The sequence below is a fragment of the Schistocerca serialis genome, chromosome 3 (genome assembly GCF_023864345.2).
Source record: "Schistocerca serialis cubense isolate TAMUIC-IGC-003099 chromosome 3, iqSchSeri2.2, whole genome shotgun sequence".
Classification (NCBI taxonomy): domain Eukaryota; kingdom Metazoa; phylum Arthropoda; class Insecta; order Orthoptera; family Acrididae; genus Schistocerca; species Schistocerca serialis.
Genome location: NC_064640.1, coordinates 213733769 through 213745860, shown reverse-complemented (window position 1 = coordinate 213745860; position 12092 = coordinate 213733769). Strand labels below are relative to the sequence as shown.

Genomic DNA, 12092 nt, shown 5'->3' with positions numbered 1-12092 from the left:
TACACCGAGATCCGTTACCGATTTTGTAAAATCTTTTTCTTTTCAGTAGGATTAAAACAAAAAAGTAAGTCTCCCTTTTTTGGTAGTTACTGAATAAAGAAGCTATACTGCAGCCACGTAACTGGAAACATAACAATGTAGATCAAATTCTTGAATTAGAATGACTTCTATCAACAATATATTTCTGTTAAATCCAACCTAGTCGCCAATTTTATGTCTCTCTGTTCGTTGTCGAATATGGGGAGTCTGGGAATCCCACCCACTCGGTTCGCTAGACAAACAATTCAAACAAATTGTATTAATGAATTTTATTACAAAATGAAAAGAGACAATACTTAACTTCGCGACTACACAGAAGTGTCGCAAGCAGAGGGCGACATACGAAATAGTCAAGTTACTTCAGTACAGACAACCCTAAGTCGCTGCTATGCAAGTCACTAATCTTAAAGTATAATCGAACTGGGCCGTGACCAGTCGGGCACGGCGCTTACGTCTTCTTCGCATAGGGGCCGCTGTTGTCGCGTTGTCGTCCTGGAGAGTGGTCGATCAGCGTGCGATTGGCTGACGTCTTCTCATAGTCATCGCTTCCCTATCGTTCCCGATTGGAGTGCCGGCGCTTGGCCGTAACAACTTACATAATAACTTTCTCTCATACCTTGGCAATCTTAAAATTGACTAGTCGTTAAAAGATTTCACTGGATAAATTTTGGTTAACATTACTGCTTAAATTCCCGTCACATTTAAGAGCATCTCAACTGTAGACATCGTTATCGCGTATTCCAATAGTGATTCAGTACTGCTTAAGTTTCACAGTTGTTTCTACTTAGTTACTAACTTGTTAGACAATAACATTTTCTTTTTAATTACTTCCTGAAAAGTTTCTTGGTCATATACTGATTAAAAAGTTCAGTCCACTGTGCATTTTATTATGTCAATTTTAAATAGAGACTAGAGAAAATAAGTACCAAAAATTAGTTTATTATCGATCAGCTGTGTCATTCGGTGATGAAATGAAGTGTTGCAAAGGGTTTAATTGCACTAAAACATGATTTGTAACCAAAAAAGATGTTTCAGAAGAAACTGTTACGAAGATACAGCCTTATCTGTCGATTTGAACACTATAGTTTCGTACATCTTGCACACTAGAAATGGAAAAGAACATTTTTTCGAACTGTTGCTCATTTACCGTTACAATGGAATTTAATTCAATTGGCTTTGACATCTAAATGGTTCAAATGGCTCTGAGCACTATGGGACTTAACATCTGAGGTCATTAGTCCCTTAGAACTTAGAACTACTTAAACCTAACTAACCTAAGGACATCACACACATCCATGCCCGAGGCAGGATTCGAACCTGTGACCGTAGCAGTAGCGCGGTTCCGGACTGAAGCGCCTAGAACCGCTCGGCCACCGCGGCCGGCTTTTGAAATCTACCTACGACTTAATTCGTTACAAAGATTACTAGCAATAATTTCATTAAGAAATACTTATGAAATGCATTTACAATTTGTAAATATTCAGCTTAAAACATTGGTACGTTTATTGTTGTACTTCAGTAGCAACTTTGTTTCCTCATACTAAAAAATCAATTTCAACAGTAAAACTCTTAGATATTTTTGGTGCAAGGCAACGAATTACCAAAATAAGCAGTTATACAAATAATTCAAATCTATACAGCATTTTTTCCTACCTCAAAGATGTATATGATATAAGTATGGAGAAGGGTAAACCTTTGTAGTACGTGACTTGTAGTCTGTTAGTTGTTACTAATGTTATAATTCTAATTCAAAAGTGTAGCTTCTAAAAGCCCATGTAGTTTTCCAACTACGTTTCGTTTGCTTTAAATTGAACCACCTTCAGGGGTACAATATGCTGTTTCTGAATTAGACGTATGCATACAAGAGTGTAGAATTTACTTTATTACGATAAATTTTTGTGTCGCAGCACACTGCTGCTGCATTAGTTATGTATTTGTATTTTGCAGCTGAAACCACTCTTCCTGCTACACGTAAGTTACTATACGACTTACAGCCTATACTATATTATAGATTTACTTTCATATGGTATGGGCAACATGGTCTTCCCATCATTCAGTGCCACTTTTTCGTCTGTTTCAAAGTGGACTTCCCTACAGAAAAGGTTGTATGGGTGTCTGTGCAACCTGCATTATGCCGTTGCCAGGACAGGACTTAGTCGTCTCCCCGTACCCCTCTCCACTCATAACCATCCCACTCTTCCCCACCCCCGACAAGTGCTTGCTGAGTGGCCCAATACACCGACGGCGCAGCCTGATGAATATTGCGGATGACGATGCCACTCGAAACACGGGTTGTCATTAGTCGCTGTATAGGCAGTACAAAGACTTCCACTGCCATATTGCAAACCGACCTTTTTAAACAGCAATTCAAATTGCTTTCATTTAAAACACTTTGCTGACACTTTTTGAAAATGGGACACCATATCTAAGGTAGCGAACTGAAACATGAGTAATGAAGCATTTCTTTTCCATTCAGTAACATGAATAATCTTTTTGTCACTACAGATACAAGTGTTTTAATGTATCCTTGATTTTCAGTTTGAATAAAGCTCAGCTATTTGCTTCAAGTTCATGAAGACTGTACAGTCTAATTAAGAAGCATCTAAAACTTTCTGTGATAGAATCATTACAGTTCACATTCTTCCATCTGTAATACTGCTACATAATAAAGATAGGCCACTTACGGAATTCCAGTTTCCGATAGTGAGTGGTTCCAGGGAGATTATCCTCCCAAAATGAGCATCCAGTACTTTCAGCAACGCGCATGTCTCCAGATTCCAAACATACAGATTCTTCCTGAAAACAAAGAAAAATTAGCGAGCGTATACAGCTAAATTAATCATACTAAAGAGTTATACATACGATATAAAACTTGGCCATGCTGCTCCAAGAGTCTGGTTTGAATTACATTTAAAAATTATCAACAAGTTTTTAAATACGTGCCTGCTGCAATAAAAAGGTCAAAAACTTTTAGAGTCCAAGGACAGTACAATGTTACTACTATGATAATGCGCTCTAGATTACTAAAAAGCTAAAGTTAGAATCTATTAACGATAGTTACCATGAAGCCTAGCTAGAAGCTAGTAACCCACGTTTGACAAACAAGCTACAACTTAACAGTTACAGGGAATGAACTATTCGACGACAAAACCATAGCAGCAACAGGAGAAGTGTCGAATACAAATTATAATCTGACATGAAACTTTCTATATAATGACAGAAATGAGTCATTGGAACTGTATGGTTATATTATGCATGAAATACTTATTTTTAAAATGAAAAACTGTGAATGAAGCTTATATGGTGCTGAGCAGCATTTGATGCACCAAAGAAAATGTATCAATGAAGATTTATTCTAATTTCTACCAAAACAACGCATACAGTGAAAATACATTCCCAGGGTCAGCATTCCCTTTTCTTCAAAATTCCACTGTTCCTCTAGAGATACACTGATCAGCCAGAATATTATGACCACCGATCTACTACTGCTATAAACCTGTTCAGGCGATAGCAGCGTTACCTGACGAGGAATGACTGCTAGTCAGACACACGCACGGTGCAACTAGTATCAATGAGCGTGCTGTCCCTGTGTCCAATGCGGAAGGCGCATGATATATCTAAATTTCACCGAGGACAGGTTGTGATGGTCCAGAGACGCGGCATGAGCATTTCGGAAACTGCACGACTTGTCGGGTGTTCGAGGAGTGCTGTGGTGGGTGTCTTCAACACGTGGCGAAACCGCGATGAAATTCCGTCCAGACATCGTGGGGTTGGGTGGCCACCCCTCATTGCAGAAGTCGGAGATCGTAGGCTCGGCAGACTGGTAAAATAGTACAAGCGGCGAACTGTGGCGGAACTAGCATAAGACTTTAATGCTGGGCACAGCACAAGTGTGTCTGAACAAACAGTGCACCGAACACTCCTAACGATGGGCATCCACAGCCGACGACCCACGCAAGTGCCGATGTTAACACCACGATATCGGTAACTACAACTGAAATGGGCACATGATCATCATCACTGGTCATTGCCGCAGTGCAGAGCGTTGCACGGTCTGATGAATCCCGATACCTTCTTCATCATGCCGGTGGGAGGGAGCAAATCCGTCGTCTTCCAGTGGAACAGTTCCTTGACACCTGTACTGTGGGACGGACACAAGATGGCGGCGGCTCTATTATACTCTGGGGAACATTCATGTGGGGATCCATGGGTCCAGTGGAGTTCGTACAAGGCACAATGATGGCGAAGGAGTATCGTACACTGGTTGCAGGCCACGTACACCTCTTCATTTTTCAACAAGATAATGCAATAATGCGTTATGTCACAAGGCCAGGGGTGTGACGGAGTGGTTCAAGGAACAAAGTGGCGAGGTCCAGTTGATGTGCTGACCCCCCGTCTCGCCAGATCTGAACCCGATCGAACACATCTGGGACGTGATTGAATGTGGCGTCAGAGCCCATGGTCCCCTCCCCAGAATTTACGGGAATTAGGTGACTTTGTGTCCAGATGTGGTGCCAACTCCCCCCAGCGACCTACCAAGGCTTCATTGCTTCCCTGCCATGATGTGTCGCCGCTGTTATCCGTGCCAAAGGTGGACGTACTGGCTACTAGGTAGGTGGTCATAATTTCCCGTTAATCAGTGTATAACAGTAGTCGAGATGTGGCCACACCGTCAAACTATTGGCTACGTTAAAACAGAGGAATTTTTTCAAGAATAAGTGACAGCCAGTAGATAGCTAACAAAATGAAATGTGTCTGTAGACGATGCTGAAGTGCAGTCACGCCATGTCAAAATATAAAAGATGACCAAGGAAGTATTTTATACTAGCATAGCTTAATGCACCATCGATGTTTTGGATCTAAGGGATTTTAAGAGAACTAGAAGACCTTGACTATAAGCAGTCAGACAGGTAAGCTATAAAATGAGATGTCCCGGCTGACAAGCGAAAAAAATTTCCCAGGTGCAGTTATACTATTTACGGAAAGATATCGACACGGTTATAGTTATTTGCATTGAAAACGTTAGAGTTAATAATAATAATGGCGTGTGACGAGGGCCTCCCGTCGGGTAGACCGTTCGCCTGGTACAAGCCTTTCGATCTGACGCCACTTCGGCGACTTGCGCGTCGATGGGGATGAAATGATGATGATTAGGACAACACAAACACCCAGTCACTGAGCGGAGAAAATCTCCGACCCAGCCAGGAATCGAACCCGGGCGCTTAGGATTGCCAGTCCGTCGCGTTGACCACTTTTTTTTTTTTCGTTGTGTTTGGTCGTTGCGCACGTCACATGACATCCGTTCAGGTTCGTTTGTTGATCCTTCCACTCAGTTTTTTTTTTTATTACAGAGGCCAAACAGCTCTCTGACCGAACACGCTGAGCTGCCGTGCCGGCTACCACTCAGCTACCGGGGGCGGACGTTAGAGTTAAAGGAAGTGTCAGCACTTCTAAATTCTCACATATGGAACTCTCAACAATATTATAATTCATCTTAGGATCTCCTGAAGGCTGTTACCACTGATGTGTCAATAAATGAAAGTTATAAGAAATCACACTAGTCGTGATAAATCTTCAGTGTGTCGATCCTTGAAATATCATACTGCCATAACACGCAAGTTATAACGCAAAAATAACGAAATATGACGAAATAAAGCATTGAGTGACACGTCATTTTGACGTCTTTTCCGAGCAAGCCGAGAATGTCACGAATGTGGCCCTATTCCCTCCCTTCCCCCCCCCCCCCCCCACACCCGACCACCTTAACCACCAACCTCGAAAGAGCTATGCTATATGCTGATACTCCTGCCTCCTAGTGGTGCGCTCAGTAACTACGCCACGGCACCAATTAATTATGAATCGAAGCTTGGAAAGATTTCTTTCTCCGTTATGAATAGCCCTGTGCTGCGTCAGATGAGCTTATATGGCCTACAGCTGCTCTGTACGAAGCTGACCTGACGCCTGCGACGGCGAAGTCCCTGGCAGCGGAGACCATGCAGGAGTTGGAGTGCAGGATGCGGGTGGAGATGTTGCGCACGCCGTGCGGCAGCGCCAGCACTGCCGGCGCGGGCTCGCTGGCGCGCACGTCCCACACCACGAAGCCGTTGCTCGTCGTGCCCAGCAGTGTCTCCTCTGCCTTGTCCAGCTTCAGCTGCAGCAGCGCCTCCACCTCGTCATTCGGTGTCCTACCCAGGCTCCTCTGCAAGCGAAAAACGCCTCGATGTCAATTACCACTCTCTTCCTGTTCCTCTATTATACCATAATACTGCTTCTGCAGTGAGAGCTACCACTTCAGACACAAGTGACAAAGCTTCTACATCCATACTCTGCAAACTACGGTGAAGCGCACTACAGTGAGTACTTCCCATTGTACTGAGTATTAGTTTTTCTTCCCGTTCTATTCACACCTGGATTGTGGAAAGAATGACTGCTTAAACCCTTTGTTGTGAGCACTTCAACTGGTCTAATCTTGACAACGTAGTTCTTACTGGAGAGATGAGAGATACATGGAGGAAGAGGGGGGGGGGGGGGGACGTGAGAGGGGATGTGTAATATATTCCTAGATTAGTCACTTAATTCTGGCTCTTAAACTTAGTGTGTCCCATTCGCCTTCACCAACCCAAATAACTTTTTGTCCTGAAGCAATAAAAAATGTACGAGGGTCACTCCAACAGAAATGCACACTATTTTTGTAAAAATACAGTTTTCATTCTCCATATGTGAAAGTTTTACAGTGTGTAGATACATCCTTCCCGCTTGTTTTCTAACTTAGTTCAACCTGTTCCCGTGAGTGGCGCCGTCACAGCATGACTTCAAGATGGCTGCTACGCTTGACGTTCATCGGAAGCAACGTGCTGTCATAGAATTCCTGTGCTGTGAAAATGAGACAGTGGGAAACATCCACAAGAGGTTGAAAAAGGTGTATGGATATGCTGTTGTCGATCGCAGTACAGTTAATCGGTGGGCAAGCAGGTTACGTGATGAAAGCGGGCACGGCAATATTGAGGATTGTCCTCGCAGCGGCAGGTCTCGTACTGCACACACTCCAGACAATGTGCAGAGAGTTAACGAATTGGTGACTGCTGACAGACGCATCACAGTGAACGAATTGTCACGCTACGTTGTGATAGGGGAAGGAAGTGTTTGCAGGATGCTGGAAGTGTTGGCGTTAAGAAAGGTTTGTGCCAGGTGGGTTCCCAGGATGTTGGCAGTGGCTCACAAAGAAACAAGAAAAACGGTATGCAGCGAACTTTTGGAACAGTACGAGAATGGTGGAGATGAATTTCTTGGAAGAACTGTGACAGGTGATGAAACATGGCTTCATCATTTTTCACCAGAGACGAAGAGGCAATCAATGGAGTGGCATCATGCAAATTCACCCCAGAAAAAAAAATTCAAAACCACACCTTCTGCTGGAAAATTTATGGCTACGGTGTTTTTCGATTCTGAAGGACTCTTGCTTGTGGAAATCATACCAAGTGGAACCACCATAAATTCTGATGCATATGTGACGACACTGAAGAAACTTCAAGCTCGATTGAGTCGTGTTCGACCACATCGGCAAAAGCAGGATGTTTTGCTGTTGCACGACAATGCACGGCCCCATGTCAGTCAAAAAACCATGGAAGCGATCCCAAAACTCGGAAGGACAACACTGAAACACCCGCCTTACAGTCCTGACCTGGCTCCATGTGACTATCATCTCTTTGGGAAACTCAAAGACTCTCTTCGTGGAACAAAGTTTGAAGACGATGACTCCCTTGTGCACGCTGCCAAACAGTGGGTCCAACAGGTTGGTCCAGAATTTTACCGTGCGGGTATACAGGCGCTGGGTCCAAGATGGCGTAAGGCAGTTGAGAGGGATGGAAATTATGTGGACAACTGAAAATATTGTTCCTAAAGGATGTATCTACACACTGCAAAACTTTCAAACATGTAGAATAAAAGATGGATTAAAAAAAATAGTGTAAATTTCTTTAGGAGTGACCCTCGTATCAAGAAAATGGTGTTTAGCTACCACAGGAACATTAACCACAGGTACCTGAGTTAACATAGCTCGTTCACTTGCTTAAGTTTACAGTAAACAAACGGAAACTCAAGGAAAAGTTGAAGATTTGTGCGAATACAATGTACATCAACGAAGAGAAGATAGAAATATTATACTATGATAACGTTTTTGAACTGTTCTTGAGGAGAAAAGATAGATTACTGAATAAAAATATATAGAGTGCTATTTAAAAAAGTCGCGAATAGGAAGGTTGAGAGAAGAGTTGGAGAAGATCAGTGGACGTTGCAGACAGTCAAGACTAGGAAGCTAAACTGGATACGACTTAATTTGAGATAAGATTGCCTTTCAGTAGAAGCAACTGAAAGTTTTCTTGTAGGATAGAGGTGGAAGGGCAGAAGAAGATACCAGACGTTGCAGACCACAAAGAGGGTATCAAGGAATGAAGTCCGCAGCTCGTGGTCTAGTGGCTAGCATTGCTGTTTATGGATCACAGGGTCCCAGGTTCGATTCCTGGCTGGGTTGGGGATTTTCTCTGCCCAGGGATTGGGTGTTTGTGTTATCCTCATCATTTCATCATCATCATCTGTGAAAATGGCTTAATTGGACTGTGTAAAAAATTGGACTGTGTAAAAACTGGGACTTTGTACAGCCGCTGATGACTGCGCAGTTGAGCACCCCACAAACCAGACATCATCATCGTCATTAAGAAATGAAGAGAAAATCAGAAGACAGAAAAGCATGGAGAGCTATGAAGGCTAAACCTGCGGCATGGCAGAAAACCAAATGTTTATGTGACTCTACAATGGTGAAGCCATAGTCACAGTACATAAAATTTTTCTTCTCTTCTGTGACAGAATGGGTTACCACGCAAATGGAGCAATGTTATGTTAGCAAGTTAGTATTGTGTCAGTCCAACATGAGAGTACACCATGTCTGAAGGTCCTTTATTCCGGAATAGTGTAAAATGATGTGCTGCTTTCCATGTTCTACATTAGGACATGGAATGAACGGCTGGGAAAGCATGGGCATAACTTGTAGTGAGTTGGTTGTGCCACCACTTCCTCGGTCGCCTGGACTCATTATTTTTCATAATTGTTGTCAGATGTTTGGTCACAGTTCCCATTATATATTCTCCAACTGATGCTTTACATTTGAAAATGACGACGTCGTTCATTCAAACTGGTAATGTAACTCCTTTTTTTAAAGAAAAGTTTTATGTACTATGACGATTGCTTCACCATTGTAGTGTCAAATAAACATTTACCTTATATTATAGTCACGCTCCTTTACTACAATTATGTCGGAATATAGAAAGATAACCAAATGATGATGATGATTTAAAAAAGGCCTATTGCTGTTCATACCTTTATAATGAACAAAGTTACAAGAAAGGCAGTCATGCCTGTTAACATCTCTATGGTAGCTAAACGTTTTCTTCATACATTTTTTCATTTTTGATTCTGGACAAATAGTTATCTGAGGTCGTCAGAATAAGTGGGCACCTTGTATTTGACGTCTATCTTCAAGTGTCTTCCAGCTCAGGTTTTTCAGCATTTCTGTGGCACCCTCTTGGGAGTCCAACTTGTTACTATTCTTGCTGCCCTTTGTCTACATTCAGTATCTCCTGTTACTCCTATTTCATATAGGTCCCAATCATTAGAGCAGTGTTCTAGGATTGGTCACATGAGTGTTTTGTGGGCAATCTCATTTTAAGACTGGTTGCATTTTCCCAATATCCAACCAACAAACTGATGTCTACCACATGATGTACTTATGACTGAGCTTACGTGATCATCCCATTTCATATCTCCACAAACTATTATACAGTATACTACATTGTTGTGTGTTGATAAGTGAATAATTTTACATTTCTAAACATTAGAAATTATCAGTCGTTTGAACACTTTCAACTCTTATCAAGATCTGACTGAATATTTGCGCAGATTTTTTTTTTTTTTTTTTCCCAGGCAGAACTTCAATATAGGTAACAGCATCTGCATAATGTTTGAAGTCACTATCAATATTGTCACCTAGGTCATTAATGTACAACATGAACAGCAAGGGTCCCAACACACTTCACTAGGGCATACCTGAAGTTACTTCTACATCTGTCAATGACTCTACATCCAAGGTAACATGCTAGGTCCTCCCTACCATGAAATCCTCAATTCACTCACAAAATTTTCTTTACACTGAGGTGATAAAAGTCATGGGATACTTCCTAATACCATATCAGATCTCCTTTTGTCTGGTGTAGTGCGGCACCTCAAAATGTCGTGGACTTGACAAGTTGTTGGAAGTCCCCTGCAGAAATAATTGAGCCGTGCTGCCTCTATAGCCATTCATAGTTGTACAAGGGTTGCTAGCGCAGGATGTTGTGTACAAACTGACCTCTCAATTATGTCCCATAAATTTTTGTTGGGCAATCTGGATGGCCAAATCATTCACTCAAACTGTCCAGAATGTTCTTCAAACCAGTTGCGAGCAATTGTAATATGGTGACATGACACTTGTTTGTGAACATAAGGTACATGAATGTCTGCAAATGGTCCCCAACTAGCTCAACATAACCATTTGCAGTCAAAGATAAGTTCTGAGGACACAATTCATTCCATGTAAACACAACATACACCATTATGGAGTCACCACCAACTTGCACAGTGCCCTGTTGACAACTTGGATCCACAGCTTCATGGAGTTTGTACCACACTCGAACACTACCATGAGCTCTTACCAACCGAAATTGGGTCTCATAGGCCCTGGTTTTCCAGTTGACTAGGGTCCAACTGATATGATCATGAGACCAGGAGAGAAGCTGTAGGCAATGTTTTCTTGTTAGCAAAGACACTTGTGTCGGTCGTCTGCTCTCATAGCCCATTAACATTACATTTCGCCACACTGTTCTAATGGATATGTTTGTCATATTATCCCACATTGATTTCTGCAGTTATTTCATGCAGTGTTGCTCATTTGTTAACACTGACAACTTTATGCAATCACCGCTGCTCTCGATTGTTAAGTGAAGGCTGTTGGTCTCTAAGTTACGCAGGGTGAGAGGTAAGGTCTGAAATCTGGTATTCTCAGCACACTCTTAACACTGCAGACCTTAGAATATTGAATTCCCTAACTATTTAAGAAATGGAATGTCCCATGTATCTAGCTCCAACTACCATTCCATGTTCAAAGTATGTTAATTCCCATCATGTGGCAACAATCACATCAGGAACCTTTCCACACGAGTCACTTGAATACAGCTCTGCCAATGTACTGCCCTTTTATACCTTGTCTATGTGATACTACCACCATTTGTGTATGTACTTTTAGCTATTGCTTGACTTTTGTCACCTCAGTGTATACCCCATATGATTGTACTTTTGATAATAAGCTTTGGCATGGTGCTGAGCCAAGTGCTTTTGGACATCAAGAAATACTACATCCACCTGATTACCTTGATCTGTAGCTTTCCAGATGTCATGGAAGAAAACAATGAGTTAGGTTTTGCATGACCAACATTTTCAGAATAAGAGTTTGCACAATGCAAACATTTTTTGTGCAGTAATAAGACTTCGCACAAATGCCCAAGTTTTAAAATCGAAGTCTAATTAATTTCATTCAGGAATTATACAGCAATGGAGAAGGGGAGATCCATGTTCATTATAATTAGAAGACTGAATTCATGTGTATTAAGGAGTAATGAGGTTGACAAAGTGCAAGTAGCTCAAGTCACAGAAGCCATCAACTGAAGACATGAAATGCTGATATGAAGGAAGATACGAATTAATTCAAAATTTAGATATGGTTAAAGAATGGATTGAAATTGTTCACTAACAGAAAGGAAAAAAAACCTCCTACATATAGAATATACAAGAACCTTGGACTGTCCGACAATAGCAAGTCAGTATTATTAGAGTCCATATGCTCCTAAATGTTCTCCTATGTCTGCACTCCACAAGACAGTGTTTGGTGAAGAATGCAGGCAAAAAGAAAATTCCCTGGCCTGGCACAGATATGGTGTTCAAGTGAAAAAAAAAATTCACATTTGTTG

At 41.8% G+C, this 12092-nt stretch overlaps 1 protein-coding gene across 1 annotated transcript in view; it reads right to left on the bottom strand.

The window, feature by feature from the left end:
• Window positions 1-12092, bottom strand: part of LOC126470752 (NACHT and WD repeat domain-containing protein 2) — a 312185-nt gene that overhangs the window by 58903 nt on the left and 241190 nt on the right. The window contains exons 21-22 of the mRNA XM_050098758.1: window positions 5994-6238; window positions 2724-2835 (exon numbers count right to left, since the gene is read on the bottom strand). Of these exons, the coding sequence (XP_049954715.1) occupies window positions 2724-2835; window positions 5994-6238 (357 nt within the window). The remainder of the gene's footprint in view (window positions 1-2723; window positions 2836-5993; window positions 6239-12092) is intronic.